General features: G+C 39.4%; 1 protein-coding gene across 1 annotated transcript in view; it reads right to left on the minus strand.

Moving 5' to 3' along the window:
• The window catches only part of ACE (angiotensin I converting enzyme), a 41520-nt gene extending 30660 nt beyond the window's left edge, over positions 1-10860 (minus strand). Inside the window, exons 1-2 of the mRNA XM_075177363.1 lie at positions 10398-10860; positions 2325-2492 (exon numbers count right to left, since the gene is read on the minus strand). Coding sequence (XP_075033464.1) covers positions 2325-2492; positions 10398-10646 — 417 coding nt within the window. The 5' untranslated portion in view covers positions 10647-10860. The remainder of the gene's footprint in view (positions 1-2324; positions 2493-10397) is intronic.
• Between the last annotated feature and the right edge of the window lie 4627 nt (positions 10861-15487).

Raw genomic sequence — 15487 nt, forward strand, 5'->3', positions numbered from 1 at the left:
TATTACCAAAACAAATTTTACTTTGTTTTTTTTAGAACTATAAATACATTATCTGACAGGTGCCAATTATATCTGTACAAAAGGGCAATCGCAGGACTGTGACAGGGGGGGGGGGGGGGGACGGACGGACGACTGCAGCTTTGCCCTTCATCAAAATATTCCTATGCAAACTCTTTAGCTACGCATACAGTATATCTCAATGTCCTGTGTGGAGAACCTAATTGCTTTAAATGGCAATGAAAAAGTTTTTTTATAATATTTTCAACATCTACAGGATTCATTTACAGTTGGACATACGTCTTTTTTACCCCTTAAGATACACATTCCTAGACTGTGCATGCACACCAAATATGTGTATCCATAGGTCTATAGATAGTATTTTGTGTATTGCTGACTTGCCCACTCCTGTTCGGTCTCTCTACATGTAAGGAGACAAGAGTAGGGGTGCGTTCATGTAACTGCGGTCAGACACTGACACGTCTGTTAGGAAGTGTGTCTTGCAGGTGATGGAGGCTGGTGCAACAATATCAGTGATCATGACAACTATCATCAGCACACATCAACATTTCCGATTGGCCGATTGTGTATTGACCCCTCCAGCTAATGGAACGTAAATCATTAGTCGTAACACGGCATGTCATGGCTGTCTATTCACATTACTTAATTGACATTTGGAAAACCGAGGTTTGTGTTTAATCTGTATATGAAAAGGTGACTTTTGCACGTATTATTAACACAACCTAGATAATATTTTCTTCTGCATTTAACACTTCATTATATTATGTTGACTTTTGCATTTATGATCAACACTGTCACACCACACACACATCAGGCACAAATGCTACTTTTTTCAGCTTGATGCCACTGAGCATATGAATGGAAATGACCTATAGGGCATTCCAGGTACCTATGATATTTCCTGTGCAAGGAGCTCTCATTTTACCCCTGCAAACAAAGACATACACCACCTTCCACTCATTAAATGCACCTCTTGTGTGAAACAAGGCTCTTTGCTCAGAAAAATGTACACACATATTATTGAACATGTCACAGTATAAACATCTGTATGTATTCTGCTATCATTGTGCAATGACTGCTAGCAACCTTTCCCTTTCTTTCAATGAATCCAGTTTGCAGTTGCTGGGTGTTCAAACTCATTAAATGCTTGAATCACTTCCCCCCCTCTGAAGGGCTCTGACAATTCCTGACAGTTCTCTACATCCTTCGCCTGCTGCTTACGGCCTGTTCAAGGTCAGCACAGGCTACGTCCCTAGAACAGCGGAAAATGATGGGATAGAGGATAAGTGTAAGGGAAGGGGGGGGGGGGGGGGGGGTCGAGTTGGTGAGGAAAAGACAATGACCTCCTATTTTCCTTCACCATTCAACATTTATTGTGCTATTATGACCTTATTTATATAAAGGTGCCCTGTACAACGGAGACAGGAGATAATAAGCAGGCTGTTCAGTGTGCGCTGTACAATCTATTCCAGAAAGCAAATGCATCTCTTTAAAGCCGTATGCAATTACTTGTACATAAGAAGTGTAAATTATGTCATTTTCAAAGGAAATGAAGACTGCACAGAATGTTTGACTAAAGAGCAAAAGCTGGGAGAAATTCATTTCAGTGTTGACCACTATTTCTTTCACATCACTTTTCACTGAAGTTGATATTTTGGAGCCTAGTTATTTTGAATAAAATTGTTTTGTGGAAAAGTTATTTGAGAAACAACATCACTTAAAGGGGTTGTGTGGTACAAAATAGTACTCACCTATTGTAATGTGTGGGACAATTGCTGTGATTTTGCTACACCATGAAATCTGTCTGTTGTTATAATATATATCCTATACTATTAATAATGATCTATGATTAATACAGCAGTATATTAAGATTATTAGCTCTTCATTTTAACACCGAATCTATACTGTACTGTATACATTCTAACACATGGCTTTTCAGATAGATATTGCATGTGACTTGGTTGTCGACATGGACAGAAAGGTCAGTGAATGCAGTGGGACAGATGGGTTATAGTGATGTACAGCTACAGGTCTCCTTATCGGATTTGTAGATACACACCCTGTAATATCTATTCAAAACTTATGTGAATGAGAAAACCTTACATGTGGTTTTAAGACCATCGCAGATTCTCTGTATGTGCTAAATTTGTTTTGTATTGAGAAGTAGCAGCGTCCTCTAATTTGCCTGATATTTGGATATAAGGCTCAACTGTATTGAAACTACAAATAAATGAGGTACTGGAGATAGAGAGAGGACCAGCTTTAGACTTCACTAGAAGCCTGTATAATAAATAAAATGTACTCACCTCTGTACGCGCTGAAATGTTCAAATTAGAAGCTCCCAGGGATGAGATGGAATTGATGATTTTCTGGAGCTGTGGATCCGTGAAGTTCTTAGAAGTTTCAGAGAAAAGCTCTTTGGCTTTTTTCCCCCATGCTTCATTGAACTCCTGCTCCTCTAGGGAGGCTTGAATCTTACATTTAAAAAAAGGAGACGGTAAATTAATAAAAACAGAATTAAAGTAATTACAAGCAGGTTTGCAAGCCAGCGAGACATAGTTGTTTCAAAATATAGTGATAATAAATTATATATATATATATATACACACACATCTACACATATAAAATGTTTATTTGTGAATGGCCCATTATTTTCCTTGTTCAAGTCCATGCACTGGATGAATTGCCATATTAGCTGAAATATAGTCAGCGTTGCCTTAGTCTGCCTAAAACCTCTTTCAAGCACCTACAATCAATTATGGTTGATGTAACGAAATTTATTTTGCAATGATACTGAATGTTATTTAGCCAACTTCTCTATAGCCCAGTAACCTATGGAAAAGATCAAATAAATTAGGTTTTACCCGTCTAGTGCAAGTTTGATAAGAAAAGAACATGTGTAACTGGTTGCTGTGTTGTGGGCAAAGCCATACACACATGGCAGGCCTGTAAACCACTGTCTTACCCACTTGGTTTTTAGAGAAAGAAATTTCAGACACACTAGGCTCTCTTCCAGGGAACGTGGCACAAATCCACAACAGGATACAACGGCGCCTCATTTTTGGAAGGATCAAGGCCATGACCTGATTTCAACCAATAGAATGTTGGGAGGTATGTAATCCTATCTCTACTAAACACAGCACGTGCAAGAAAGGAGTAAAAAAAAATAAAAGAGATCACTGATGACTATTAAAGTTCAGAAACCTAAATAATAACTTGGTGCAGTGCTTAAATGTCAAGCCACGTGTAGAGAATAATGCTCCCTTACTGCAGAATTAAAATATTAAATGTCACCGAGTAGAGACCATAAAATCAGAAGGTGAATTAAATTTATTTTTTTTAAAAAAAAAAAAAAAAAAAAATACACCCCTACACTGAAACTGGGGATTACATGATCAAATATGATTTAAGGATATTATTAACAAGTGCTTAAATATGGGATAATGTATGTAAATTATAAAGTATACTAGATGTCACCAAAAAATTCTGCGATCATTGAAATCCTATTCACATTGCCCTGTGCTAGGCACAATTAAACACAGTCCCAACTCTATAGAAAACAGGCATTTTCACTGGAGATTGGGCTTCTCCTGATCAAAAGGTTCAAAGCTGTTGACAGTAGTGCAGTAGACCCAGTCAGAGAAAAGATTTACGGCGATAGCTTCCCCATGCACGGCATAGCGGAGCCTACTTAAACACAGAAACACAAGTACTTTTTCCATAATCCATCTTCTGCTATAGTCAGCTCTTAATATTTTTTTTTTGTTTTTGTTTGTAGAATCTTGAACTGGAAGCCCAAGTCCCATAGATCAGGCCTGTACAACCTGTGGCTTTCCAGATGTTGGTGAACTACGCACTACAAACATATCCTGCTAACTATCGGCAAAGTATGTGGAGGTTGCGTAGTTTCACAACAGCTGGACAGCCACAGGTTGTACAGACCTGCCATAGAGGTTTTGAAAACCTCCTTACGGATAATGGATAGCCCAGTAGGATGCAAATAAGAAAACTGCAAGGAAATCTTACAGGAACAACTGATCTTTATGTTATTTTTTTAAAACTTTCTGTCCCTAGTAATTGTCTATTTGTTTTTCACTTGAATAAGAGGTGGGAAAAACGTTTGACATTATTTATCTTGATTTCAGACTGCAATTCAGTAAAGGTGTGTAGATATCTCATATCCACTGTACACAAAATCCACACACATTAACATTGCCCACATCCACAGACGTTTCGTCTTCACTGGCCGTCTCGTCTGCTGTTATTCTGAACTCCTGTAGCATATAGTGTTTGCATAGTGATTCCTAAGAACCACATTACTTTTATATTAAACATCTATTAAAAGGTCGGATCGAACACACCAGCAGCAAAGGCTATTTCTTGCAGAATAACCATGGTTATATCTAGTTTTCAGCCTAGTGGGGAGGTCTATTGTATGATTATGGTACAGGCTAGCAAGACCATATATAGGTGTGATTTATTTTATATTAACCCTGCAAAGTTGGGTGTGCTAAATGCAGCGCCAAAGAAAGCCCCTGCACTTTGGTCAGTGCCAAACCTCATTTGCAATACCAAGCATGCACCAAGAGGCAATGTCCTTCTAAGGACTCTAACCAGTACCCTGAATGGGCACCTCACAAAATCTACACCCTTGTAATAGTCTTGATTTTTTTCCGCCATCACTTCGGGCAATGTATTCTACTTCCTAGTTTCCCATTTAAAAGGGGGCATTAGTGTAGTAGCTCACAAATCCATCACTGATGGGCCAACTAGGGTTAAGCTTATAAAGACCTAACAAATAATAAAAAAAGGGTATTAAGAAGGCAGCTACACTGAAACACTAACCATCGTAGGCATAAACACAGCACATATATAAGCGCAGTGTAAATCATCATTTATTTATATAGTGCCACTAATTCCGCAGCGCTGTACAGAGGACTCACAGCAGTCCCTGCCTCATAGAAGCCTACAATCTAAATTTCCTAACACACACAGACAGACTAGGGTCAATTTGATTGCAGCCAATTAACCTACCAGTATGTTTTTGGAGTGTGGGAAGAAACCGGAGCACCCGGAGGAAACCCACGCAGACACGGGGAGAACATACAAACTCCTCACAGATAAGGCCATATTTGGGAATCGAACGCATGACCCCACTGCTGTGAGGTGGTAACCACTAAGCCACCGTGCAGCCCTCAGAAATCAGATCCCACTTTAATGTAGGTAGATAAAGTGGGAGAGATCTGCATTTTTTCCCCAATGCAATACGAGGTTCATAGATCAATCTCATATACAGGCAAATGAAGGAGATAGGGAAAAACTTGGCATATGGCATATATGAAAGAAAAGGATATAATCCAAACACGGACAAGGGATCCACAAACAAAAACAAGCATATAAATAGGATTGAAATGACTGCGGCAACAGCAGACATATATGAAGCAGCATCTTTGTAGGGCATCACAACCTGGCATAGAAGTCACCCATATAAAAATAACAGTTTAGCAGTTTTATTAATCCTCCACATGCTGCACAGTTGTCTATAAACATCTGTAATCCCACCCCAGAGTGACAGGCACATTACACAGTCCTATCTCCGCTCCAACAGCACCACTCGATCTCCTATCCAATTAGTGCTTAATCGCCGTTGTGTTCTGCTGATTACAGCTCGTTAGACTCACTACACAGGAAAATCAGCCTGTTTTCATTTCCTCACTGATGTTTATTTTTTCTTGTTTGTGCCCCCTTGTGCAGCTGTAAACGCCTTTCTTAGTGGAATGTCTGGAATGTACATCAGCACTGTACAGATTAGGGTCAAACTTGGTATTGTTTTTATTTTCATCATGCTCAACTTCTTGACAAAGGCAGAATAAATGTATGTATTCATTTTTTCTTAATAAATTTGGCATTAAAGTTGTTCACATACATTTACTAGTCAAGTTCAAGCAACTCCAGATCAGAGATGCTTTACTAAAGGCATTATGTTTACTTCAGGTTTCTTGATTAAGGTTTGTTTCCAAAGCCAGATCAGACTAACAGAATTTTTTTTTATTTTTTTCCTCTGATGTGAGGGAGCTTTATAAACAAACACAGGTCTGATATGCAGGAATAAAGTTTACAGTTTTAGTAAATCATAGCTAAAACATCTGCTCAAAATAGTCCTTAATCACTACATGAGAACTATCCAGATTTTTTTTTTTAAAATAATTGATTACAACAATAAAATCATGTTTCCCATTTATTATGTAAAGAAAAATAAAACAGATCAGATTTTGCTGTAAACTTGTGTGCACACAGCATACCTTTTTTTTTTTTTTTTTTAGAATTCTGACTTGGCAGCTGCTAGTGTCAGATTTTTTACAATACAGAGTTATAAATTCAGCAGCTGCCTCATCAGTTTTAAAAACCGAGCTGGGTATAAGAGTTTGTGGCAAAAAGTCTGACATATTTTCTTTGTATTTGTGATATTACTAATGACCACATTCAATTCTTATGCCATAATAAATCTATTAATAATTGTTTTTTTAATGTCATGGTCATTCCCCTTTTGAATTAAGGGATCTATTTATTAAAGGGAGGTAATCCCTAAATTCTGCGAAAAGATGACTTTTCACAGGATTTAAGGCTTCTCCCTATTTACCAGAGCCCCCGGCAAATAAAGGCCAACATCGGCTATCGCAGGCAGGTAGTCATAGCCTCCTGTGATGCTTCCCCATGAAAAGCATGGGGCAGCCTATTTACCAGGGAACTCATCAGCACAAGTACTGCCACTGTGCTCTGACGGTTAACGCCATCATTATCAACTATTTATATAGCACCACTAATTCTGTACTAACGCTGTACAGAGAACTCACACACATCAGGCCCTGTCCCATTGGAGCTTACAGTCTAAAATTCCCTACCATACATACACACACACACACACACACAGATAGACAGACAAGGGTCAATTTGATAGCAGCCAATTAACCTACTAGCATGTTTTTGGAATGTGAGGGGAAACCGGAGCACCTGGAGTAAACCCACACAAACATGGGAAGAACATACAAACTCCACACAGATAAGGCCATGGTCAGGAATCAAACTCATGACCCCAGTGCTGTAAGGCAGAAGTGCTAACCATCCTGAGTATGTTCTTTTTTAACTGGAATAAGTTTTGTTTTTTGAAGAATCTAAGGGCTTGATTTACTAAGCTGCGGGTTTGAAAAAGTGGGGATGTTGCCTATAGCAACCAATCAGATTCTAACTGTCATTTTGTAGAAAGCACTAAATAAATGAAAGCTAGAATCTGATTGGTTGCTATAGGCAACATCCCCACTTTTTCAAACCAGCAGCTTAGTAAATCTAGCCCTAAGACTGGAAGCCAAAGTCTGGGTTTCCAGTTCTCATGGCCAGTTCCGCTTACTTCTGCCAGCATCACTGGGAAGCTGATCACCTTTAGCTCCTCTTATGGCATTTTCTTAATAAGCTGCCCAATAAAATAAAATAGATTTATTAATAGACCCCTATTGGTAAACAGTCTATAAGGGGTTGGAAAAGCAGAAATAAAATCCACTTGGAAAGCTGTCTATTGGTGGTAAGATTACATATCGCAGCATAACGCTGCAATGTATAATGTTGCATACAGTTATCTACCAACACTTACCTTGCTTGCGATGCAATGCAAAATCCCCCTTCTCTGCGATATAGGATTGGACTTTGCATTGCTCCGTACAGACGTGATGGTCGTCTGACATGGTTCTTTTTTCTTCTGACTTCTTGTTGATCTTCTGTGCTTACTCTATTAAAATATCTGGGCATGTACAGTTCATGTATGTAAAAGGCACTGGCTGGATTAAGGTAAGTGTATAGGGTCTCTGCATGTTCAGGTGCCTAATGCCATCCTAAGATGGGGTTAGAGTTTTAAGCTTAGCTGGGAAAAGCAAAATTTGCATACCTTCGTGGTCCCAATATTATTATATAGGGTCTGCATTCAGCTTTGTTAAATGGATTATGGCTACAATGAACCCTTTGCAAATAATATGATGAGACATGATGACCATTTTACAGAGAAAACTGCAGCTTTCTCCATTTGTATGGCTCATCGCATCTTTGTAAATAGACCCCTAAATATAATTGGTGTGCTAAGTAGAGGAATGTCAGCGTATACAGCATTTGTTTAGTGAATACCCTTATGAGAGAACATTAAGATATGCTAAACACTAAAAGGCATAGCTTTGACTTGAGGAGATCTAGACATAAATGGATTCAGGCAATTGAAATTCATCTTATGGTGATTTATAAGTGCAAACCAAGCATGCTTGCTGATTCACACTAGTTGGATACAGTGTATAGCAGCTACACATGGGCGCTTGTTTTGTGTGTGACTACAGCCTGAACAGTGATGAAATTAGAAAACACTGTAAAGGAACGGAAGGTCCATACACACGGAATTTTCTGAAAGTTTAACAGTCAATGAACGCAGATGTTTATTTCATGTTCCATAAAGCAATAAGGAAATTGTCTCATTAGCTGGAGAGAGCAATGGAATCTTCAATGACCACAGTTTGAACATAATGTATCTGTATAGCTGTCTATGGGGACAGTGGTTAGCTCTGGCAATGGGGTCAAGGCCAGAGAAATCAGATATAACCCTTTGATAAATAGCAAACAGCAGTGGAAGAGCCATTTGCCAGAATTTACACGTTTACACATTTTGGCTCTTGACCTCTTCTTAAATAGACCACTTACGGCCAACCAGGCAATATCCCGGGTATATGAACCCGGGCCACTGCCAGGGGACAGAGGCTCCCACGGAGAAAAATTCCTGGGAAGACCCTGTTCATACTGAACACAGGTCTGCTTGGGACTCCATGGCAACATCACAAGAGAAGCTCCGATTGGCTCCTCTTGTGATGTGGTTGTTTTTTTCCCCCCAACTTTATAATTGTCTTTTGCGAGAACCAGGTTGAAAAACCCGGGTCTCACCATTCATAGTGCAGGTGACCTGGGAATTACCCCACCAAATGTTTTGGGTCTAAATCCCGTGTTTTCAGACCCAGGATTTTTCACGAACACCATTCATACTGCGCCTAAACCCAGGTCATCTGGGCTTGCCCCGGCAAAAACATGGGTTTTTCATGCAATGTGAATGGGGTATCAATGAGGTATTAATTCCATATGACAACGATGGCATACATTACTACTGAAGCCAGAAAAGCTTGCAATAGAATATGGAAAGAATAAAGAATATTGGTTCTCTTTTTGTAATTCACTTTCTTACTCAAGACTAAAATGTACTTTTAATTAAGCTATTTTGGGAATTTCTCAACACAATAGTCACAAATAGTGTAGTACCGAAAACATGCGATTCACCCTTAAAATGTTGATGGGGTTAATTATACTCTGAACTATATTGCTTGCATGGACTGTAGTGTTAGACATCTTTAATTATTAATTAACCAGACATTAGTGTTTCTTGTGGAAGTGAATATGATTTCAGCACGGACTATGGGACTTGGCCATAAAGTATCTTATGCCTTCAATTAAAAAGTAAACCATTGTACAGGTTTTCTACAGATACAGTAGATGAACACAAGATAACAGGAGACATCCCTTGGTTTTACATAAGAAATTATCAGGGAGTTCACAGAGGCCTCCCTGCAGCAGAGGAGGCAAGTAAAACTGTCTTGAGCAGAAGGATATAGATATAAATCTATCTATAGATATATAAAAAAAATCAAAAAAAATCAGTAAACAGTCTTTGAAATTTAGGAATAATACTGAAACAGTCAGAATGGAACATCATCATAGGAAGAATTACATGGCTTTGCCAACATCTACAATGGGGAGGAGTATCTTGGTGAAAGCCACATGAGGAGAGACAACACATCTGAGAAAACATGTTCCTGTTAACGATTACTTGAGTTATAGCAAAGCCTATTGAAATTGCCTATTTTTGCTAAAGGTACATATAAACCATCTAAACAGAACACTTTATTTCATACATGCACAAACAAACAAAACCCAACTGAATCATTCAGCAAATGCCAGGATTGCACAACTTGTAGCTTTCCAACTCCCGCGGAACAACAAGTCCCAGCGTGACCTGCCAGTCTGAGGCATGGAAAGCACATTAGTCACATCCTGAGAGGCACAGTGTTGTTTGGTAACCATTATCTTTACAGCTGAAGCAGTCCAACAAATTAGATCACTTTCTTAAATTATTAGCAAAGAGATTGCAAGTTCTTCCTCCAACTATTTTATATGAGGGGTTATAAGCCAAATCTAATTGCCAGTTGTTTTCTTATGCAGAGGATCAATCACATTGTGTCCTAAACATTTCATCAGCTGTTAATTTGTGTTTATTATACACGTTTGGGGTTCCTGCCCCTTCTCACCTGGAGCTGCGAGTTGTAGTCCGTTAGGTTGGTGTTGTACATCCAGCTGGCTTCCACGCTCTTGAAGACCACTTCCTCCGCTGTACTGTTGTAGTCTTTAGCAAAGCCTTGTGCAGTAGCCTCGTCGTTTCCATTGTAATCACCTGGCAGGTACGCGCTGTCCAGGGCTAACGTGCTACTCACCAGCAGCAGCAGCCCTAGAACAGTCCTAATCATCTCGGCGCCAGGTGGTCCCCGAGTCAGCTCCATTCCCTCCCCCTGTGCTTAGAGCGAGAGACTCACGGTACAAGGTCTTTATAAAGAAAAAAAGAAGAAAGCCAACCCTCTGGTGCTACCTCCTCGCAGAGATAAGACACAGTCTGTCCTTCTCCATCCTGTAATAATGTCACAATTTACAGGGGCAAGGAAGAAACCAAAGTCCTCCACACACCTCATCCACCTCCTGACAGACGCTGCCGAGTCTCTCCTCCCTCACCACAAGCAACATCATCTTAACTCCTTCCCTACATTTTCATGGTCTATCGTGCACACATTGAACGCAGCCATCTACCACATGCTCCCGAGCAGTCCTGTAGCACACACACTACATGCACAGTGTCCTGTGTCAAACACTATCCACAGAATCTTCTCAAATACACTATACCACATGCACTGTGTCCCTTGTTGTACACTATAATCTCTCACATACTGCACAGAGAATCTTCTCTCACACACCGATGCATGTTCACTATCTTGTCTCACATACTACACAAACTGCACAGTCCTGTCATACACTACATGCACAATCCTGTCACATACTATACACAGAATTGACACGCTACTCTACATGGACAGTGTCCTTTGGGCACACTACACAAACTGTTCTTAGTCGTGCATTACACTACATGTACAGTGTACAAGCTGCACTACATGCACATGCTGTAGTCATATTTCCGACAGTGAAACTGGTGACACATAAAATGGTGACTCAAAAATTCTGAATGCGAAAAATGGCGACACAGTGATAATGGCGACTAACCAGACTGGTGTGAGTTCTCTGTACAGCACTGCGGAATTAGTGGTGCTATATAAATAGGTGATGATGATGACACAGGCACAATGTCAACAATTGATATGTTACATCATAATCTTCACTCATCAATAAATGTATACCCCCGTTACATGTTTGCACCCTAAAAAAATGTAACTTATCGAGACCGTGTTTATTCTCATTACCGTAAAGTAATTGACAATCAAATAATACTTAATAGTAATTAGGTTTGAATATCCAATAAATTGTTATAACTCTGACAACCTGTAAAGAATTTTAAGTTTGTGGGCTACCATTAATGGGACACTAGAACACTCTCTATATATTTTTTAAGTATTAATATCTCCCATTCTTTCATTAGCTCTATTTAAAAACTATGATGCACTAACGAAAATAAACATATATTTAAACCAAACTGTGCACCGCCGGACCTCACAGGGGTGCCGCAGCTGTTGGTGCCCGCTCTGTGCGGTCACCCTGTTACTGGGGATAGACCCTCCCAGGTCAGCCGCTAAACAATACCATGGGGAGAAGGGAATCTCTGTTCTGGATCACGGTTTCTGTCAGCCCCTCTCTATCCCGCTGTGCGCGGACATTGCCTACAACCAAGCCATCATGCCCAACCTGCTGGGCCACACCAACCAGAAGGACGCTGGTCTGGAGGTGCACCAATTCTATCTGCTGGTTAAAGTAAAGTGATCGGCGGAGCTGTGCTTCTTCCTGTACTCTGTGTATGCTCCGATGTTCACGGACATAACGCAGGACATTCCTCCATGCCGGTTCCTGTGTGAGCGGGTCAGACAAGTCTGCTGGGACAGGGTCCTTTTTCGGAAGAAAAAGGACAAAGACGCTGGGCCTTTTGAGGCATCAAAGCTATCACCATCAAAAACAGATATCCGCTGCCTCTTTTTTCGGAGCTCTTCAATCGCATCAAAGGAGCCACTATTTTTTCTAAATTAGATCTGTGGGGAGCGTACAGTCTCCTCCTGTGGAAGTCAAATAATTGGAAGAAGTCAGCTAAATTGATTCATATTGGTTTACCGTGCGGTTGCGATTAGTACGCTACGTTTAATAACGCAATCGCACGGGTAAACAACACACACACTTACATTTACACTTACATTTGTAAATAGTACACATTTAATAAAGTTCCAACTCACATCAGTTTATTAGTAGACTTAAAGGTTATTTATACAAAGATAAATTTACATTAAAGTTATTTATGGTTCAGGTCCTACGAAATTATGGTGTTTGGTCTTATATTATTCCTCATTTCAGCAGAAGAAATCAAAGCATGGAGGTCAAGGTATCCCCAGAGTCAGAGCCAGAGTCTTTTTCAAGGTGATCACTTTGAAAAAGACTTTGGCGGGAGTAGAAACGCGTTGATGTGTGGAGGGGAAGGTATCAGTTTACTTAGACATTTCCGTGGGGCCAACACTGATAGCCGAAGTCCGAACAACAGCTGTATGTATGGTGAAGGCTCTAAATTATTTGCCATCTGGTACGGATATAGATCATATTATATACGGATATCCTTTATGTGATGTTATGTCTATCAATATTTTATATTTGTGAGTGCAATAAATTATGTATTGATTTTATCTATTATCTACCGGACTGCACTATGTTCATCTTTTTTTCTCCTATATACACTGCATGTGGAGTAAAAATAACTGATCTTTGAATGAAATTTGGAAGCAAACCGCGTAAGATATCAGTACTATTGAATTCCCAACTCAAGATATTACAACTAATACATCATTATATTTGAACCAATACATTTTGTAAATTTAAAACAGATTGTCTCCGTCATCATGAGTACAATATATATGTGGAAAAAGAGACTTTCACAGTATCCCATTTTTACAATACTTTAGTATATCTTATATTCTTTGAGGAGCGCCCAATAATTTCTTCATCTTTTTTATGGTATATATGTCCTAGCAGGTTGGTGTTTCCTGCTTTGAGAGGAGTAGGACTGCAACTTGTTGCATCTGTAGAGTCTACATTTTGTTTTGCTTTTGTATGCAGCACATGTTAATATGTTGGTTTAAACTGGATTTAGTCGGTTCCCTCAAGTAAGACATATGCTCAGCTGTTGGAGTGAGTTGTACCCTCCTTTGGACAGAAAACTCATTTGTACTGACCTATGACCAGCATTCTACTGGAACATCATAAACCCTGGCCAATGAAGAAAGATCTTAGTTTATCTTTGTGTACATTGTGACATCATCACTGTTATTTGTTAACTCAAACTGTATATAAGCAAGCCCCTGGCCCAGTAACAGCTGTCTTTTTGACTGCAGACTTCAAGACTGAAGCTGTACCGGGATCCAGGGGTACATGCATAATGTATTTGGTTATGCTTTCTTGTATTATGTTATACCTTCTTATACTTCATCATAGTTTACTATAATTCTGCTATATTTTGCTATTAAATCTATATTTGCGTTGGAACTACATCTGACAATATTTATTGGTAGCGATAATACGGACATAACAGATGGGGGCTCTAAAACGTGCCACACTACTCAAGGATTCGCAAAACCTACGGATTTCGGTTTATAAACAAAGGATGGGAGGCGCGTCATCTACAGGGAAGAAGGCAAATAGTTATATGCCTTTTTATCATCCAGTGATGCTAAATCGAATATCTGCATTGTGTAAGAGGTGCTGGTGAGTATCTAGGGACAAGAAAGAAGAATTGTTTCTTTTTCATGTCGCTTTGCAATTAATACGTGGTTTGTTTGAATAGCATACGTATATATCTCCTTGTACATTTACCACATGTTTAAACAGTTATATTTATAGATATTGCTGTTTTATTTTATAGTGAAAGAAATTGTTAAAACCTCTAAGAAGTTATTACCAACATTTGGGAACATATTTCTCTGTACAGAAAACAAAGGTGTATGGGAATTATGTGAATTTGAAAGTACAGGTTAAGGACAAAGGTTACTGTTGAGGAAACGGTATAAAAAAAATAGCCTTTGAGACGTTCTGCTGAGAAAAACGGTATAAAAATTTATGTTGAGGTAGTATGTGAGGTATAGGGTGATATGAAAACAGGGTTTTTGTCATAATTCCAATTGTAATTGTAGGGAGTGCAGATAATTAGTACCTGTAAGCTGTGCGATTGGACCACACATGTTGAATACGCACCGTGATTGTAGTGCTCTCAGTTGTAAAGTACTCAGAAGGAACTTTCCCGGAAAGGCAGGGTATTGTTTTGTGCGGTGAAACGTTGAGTCCACTTCCAAAGGGGCACTAAAACATGGATATTTTTCGTTCTCCCAGTTAAGTGACTGTGTTAGGGTCCTCGCTGTGTACGCTTGGCATCGCGTGAAGTGTTAAGTTGTACCCAGTTGAGAAGAAGTGAGTGGACGCAGCTTATCGAATTTGTCAACAGCCAACTAAAATCTTTATCAAGAGTTTTGTGCTGAGAAGCATTGAGGATTCCGTTTCCACATGGGCACTAAACAAACGTGTGAGATGGCTTATGTGACTGACGTACAAGTCAAAGAAGGCCCAATAGGGTCGGCGAAGAATGTAATGTGTAGGAAATAAGGTAATTATGCAACTGCATAATTACCTTGTTATGTATACATAATTATACATCTAATATTCAACTAAATTAATTTAAATGAGTGGGTGCACCCTCCCTTAAGATATACATGATCGCTATTAAAGTCAAATTGAGATGTATATTTGAAAGGGAGTCTGGTGGATTGCTTGGTGCAGTGTTTTCTTTCAATTCTAATTATGGAACTGCGTAGTGTGATAAGTGGGTCATAATGACCGCTAAATGTGTGAAACCTTTTTTCAAAAGTTGATAGTTTTGATCCAGAGGTATTGAGTACAGTTAAAGATAAAATGTTTGTGTAAATCACTAAAACTGAGAATTAAACACACTGGGGGGTATTCAATTGTTGGCGGAAACGCCGAAAATCCCGCGGTCCGCACACTATTACCATAATAACGGAAAAACTGTTACTACGGTAATTTTCTCGCTGGATTTCAGCTCGCGGCTCCCTGAGCCGCAAGCTGAAATCCAGCTAAT

This window comes from Mixophyes fleayi, chromosome 6, assembly GCF_038048845.1.
Source record: "Mixophyes fleayi isolate aMixFle1 chromosome 6, aMixFle1.hap1, whole genome shotgun sequence".
Taxonomy (NCBI): Eukaryota; Metazoa; Chordata; class Amphibia; order Anura; family Limnodynastidae; genus Mixophyes; species Mixophyes fleayi.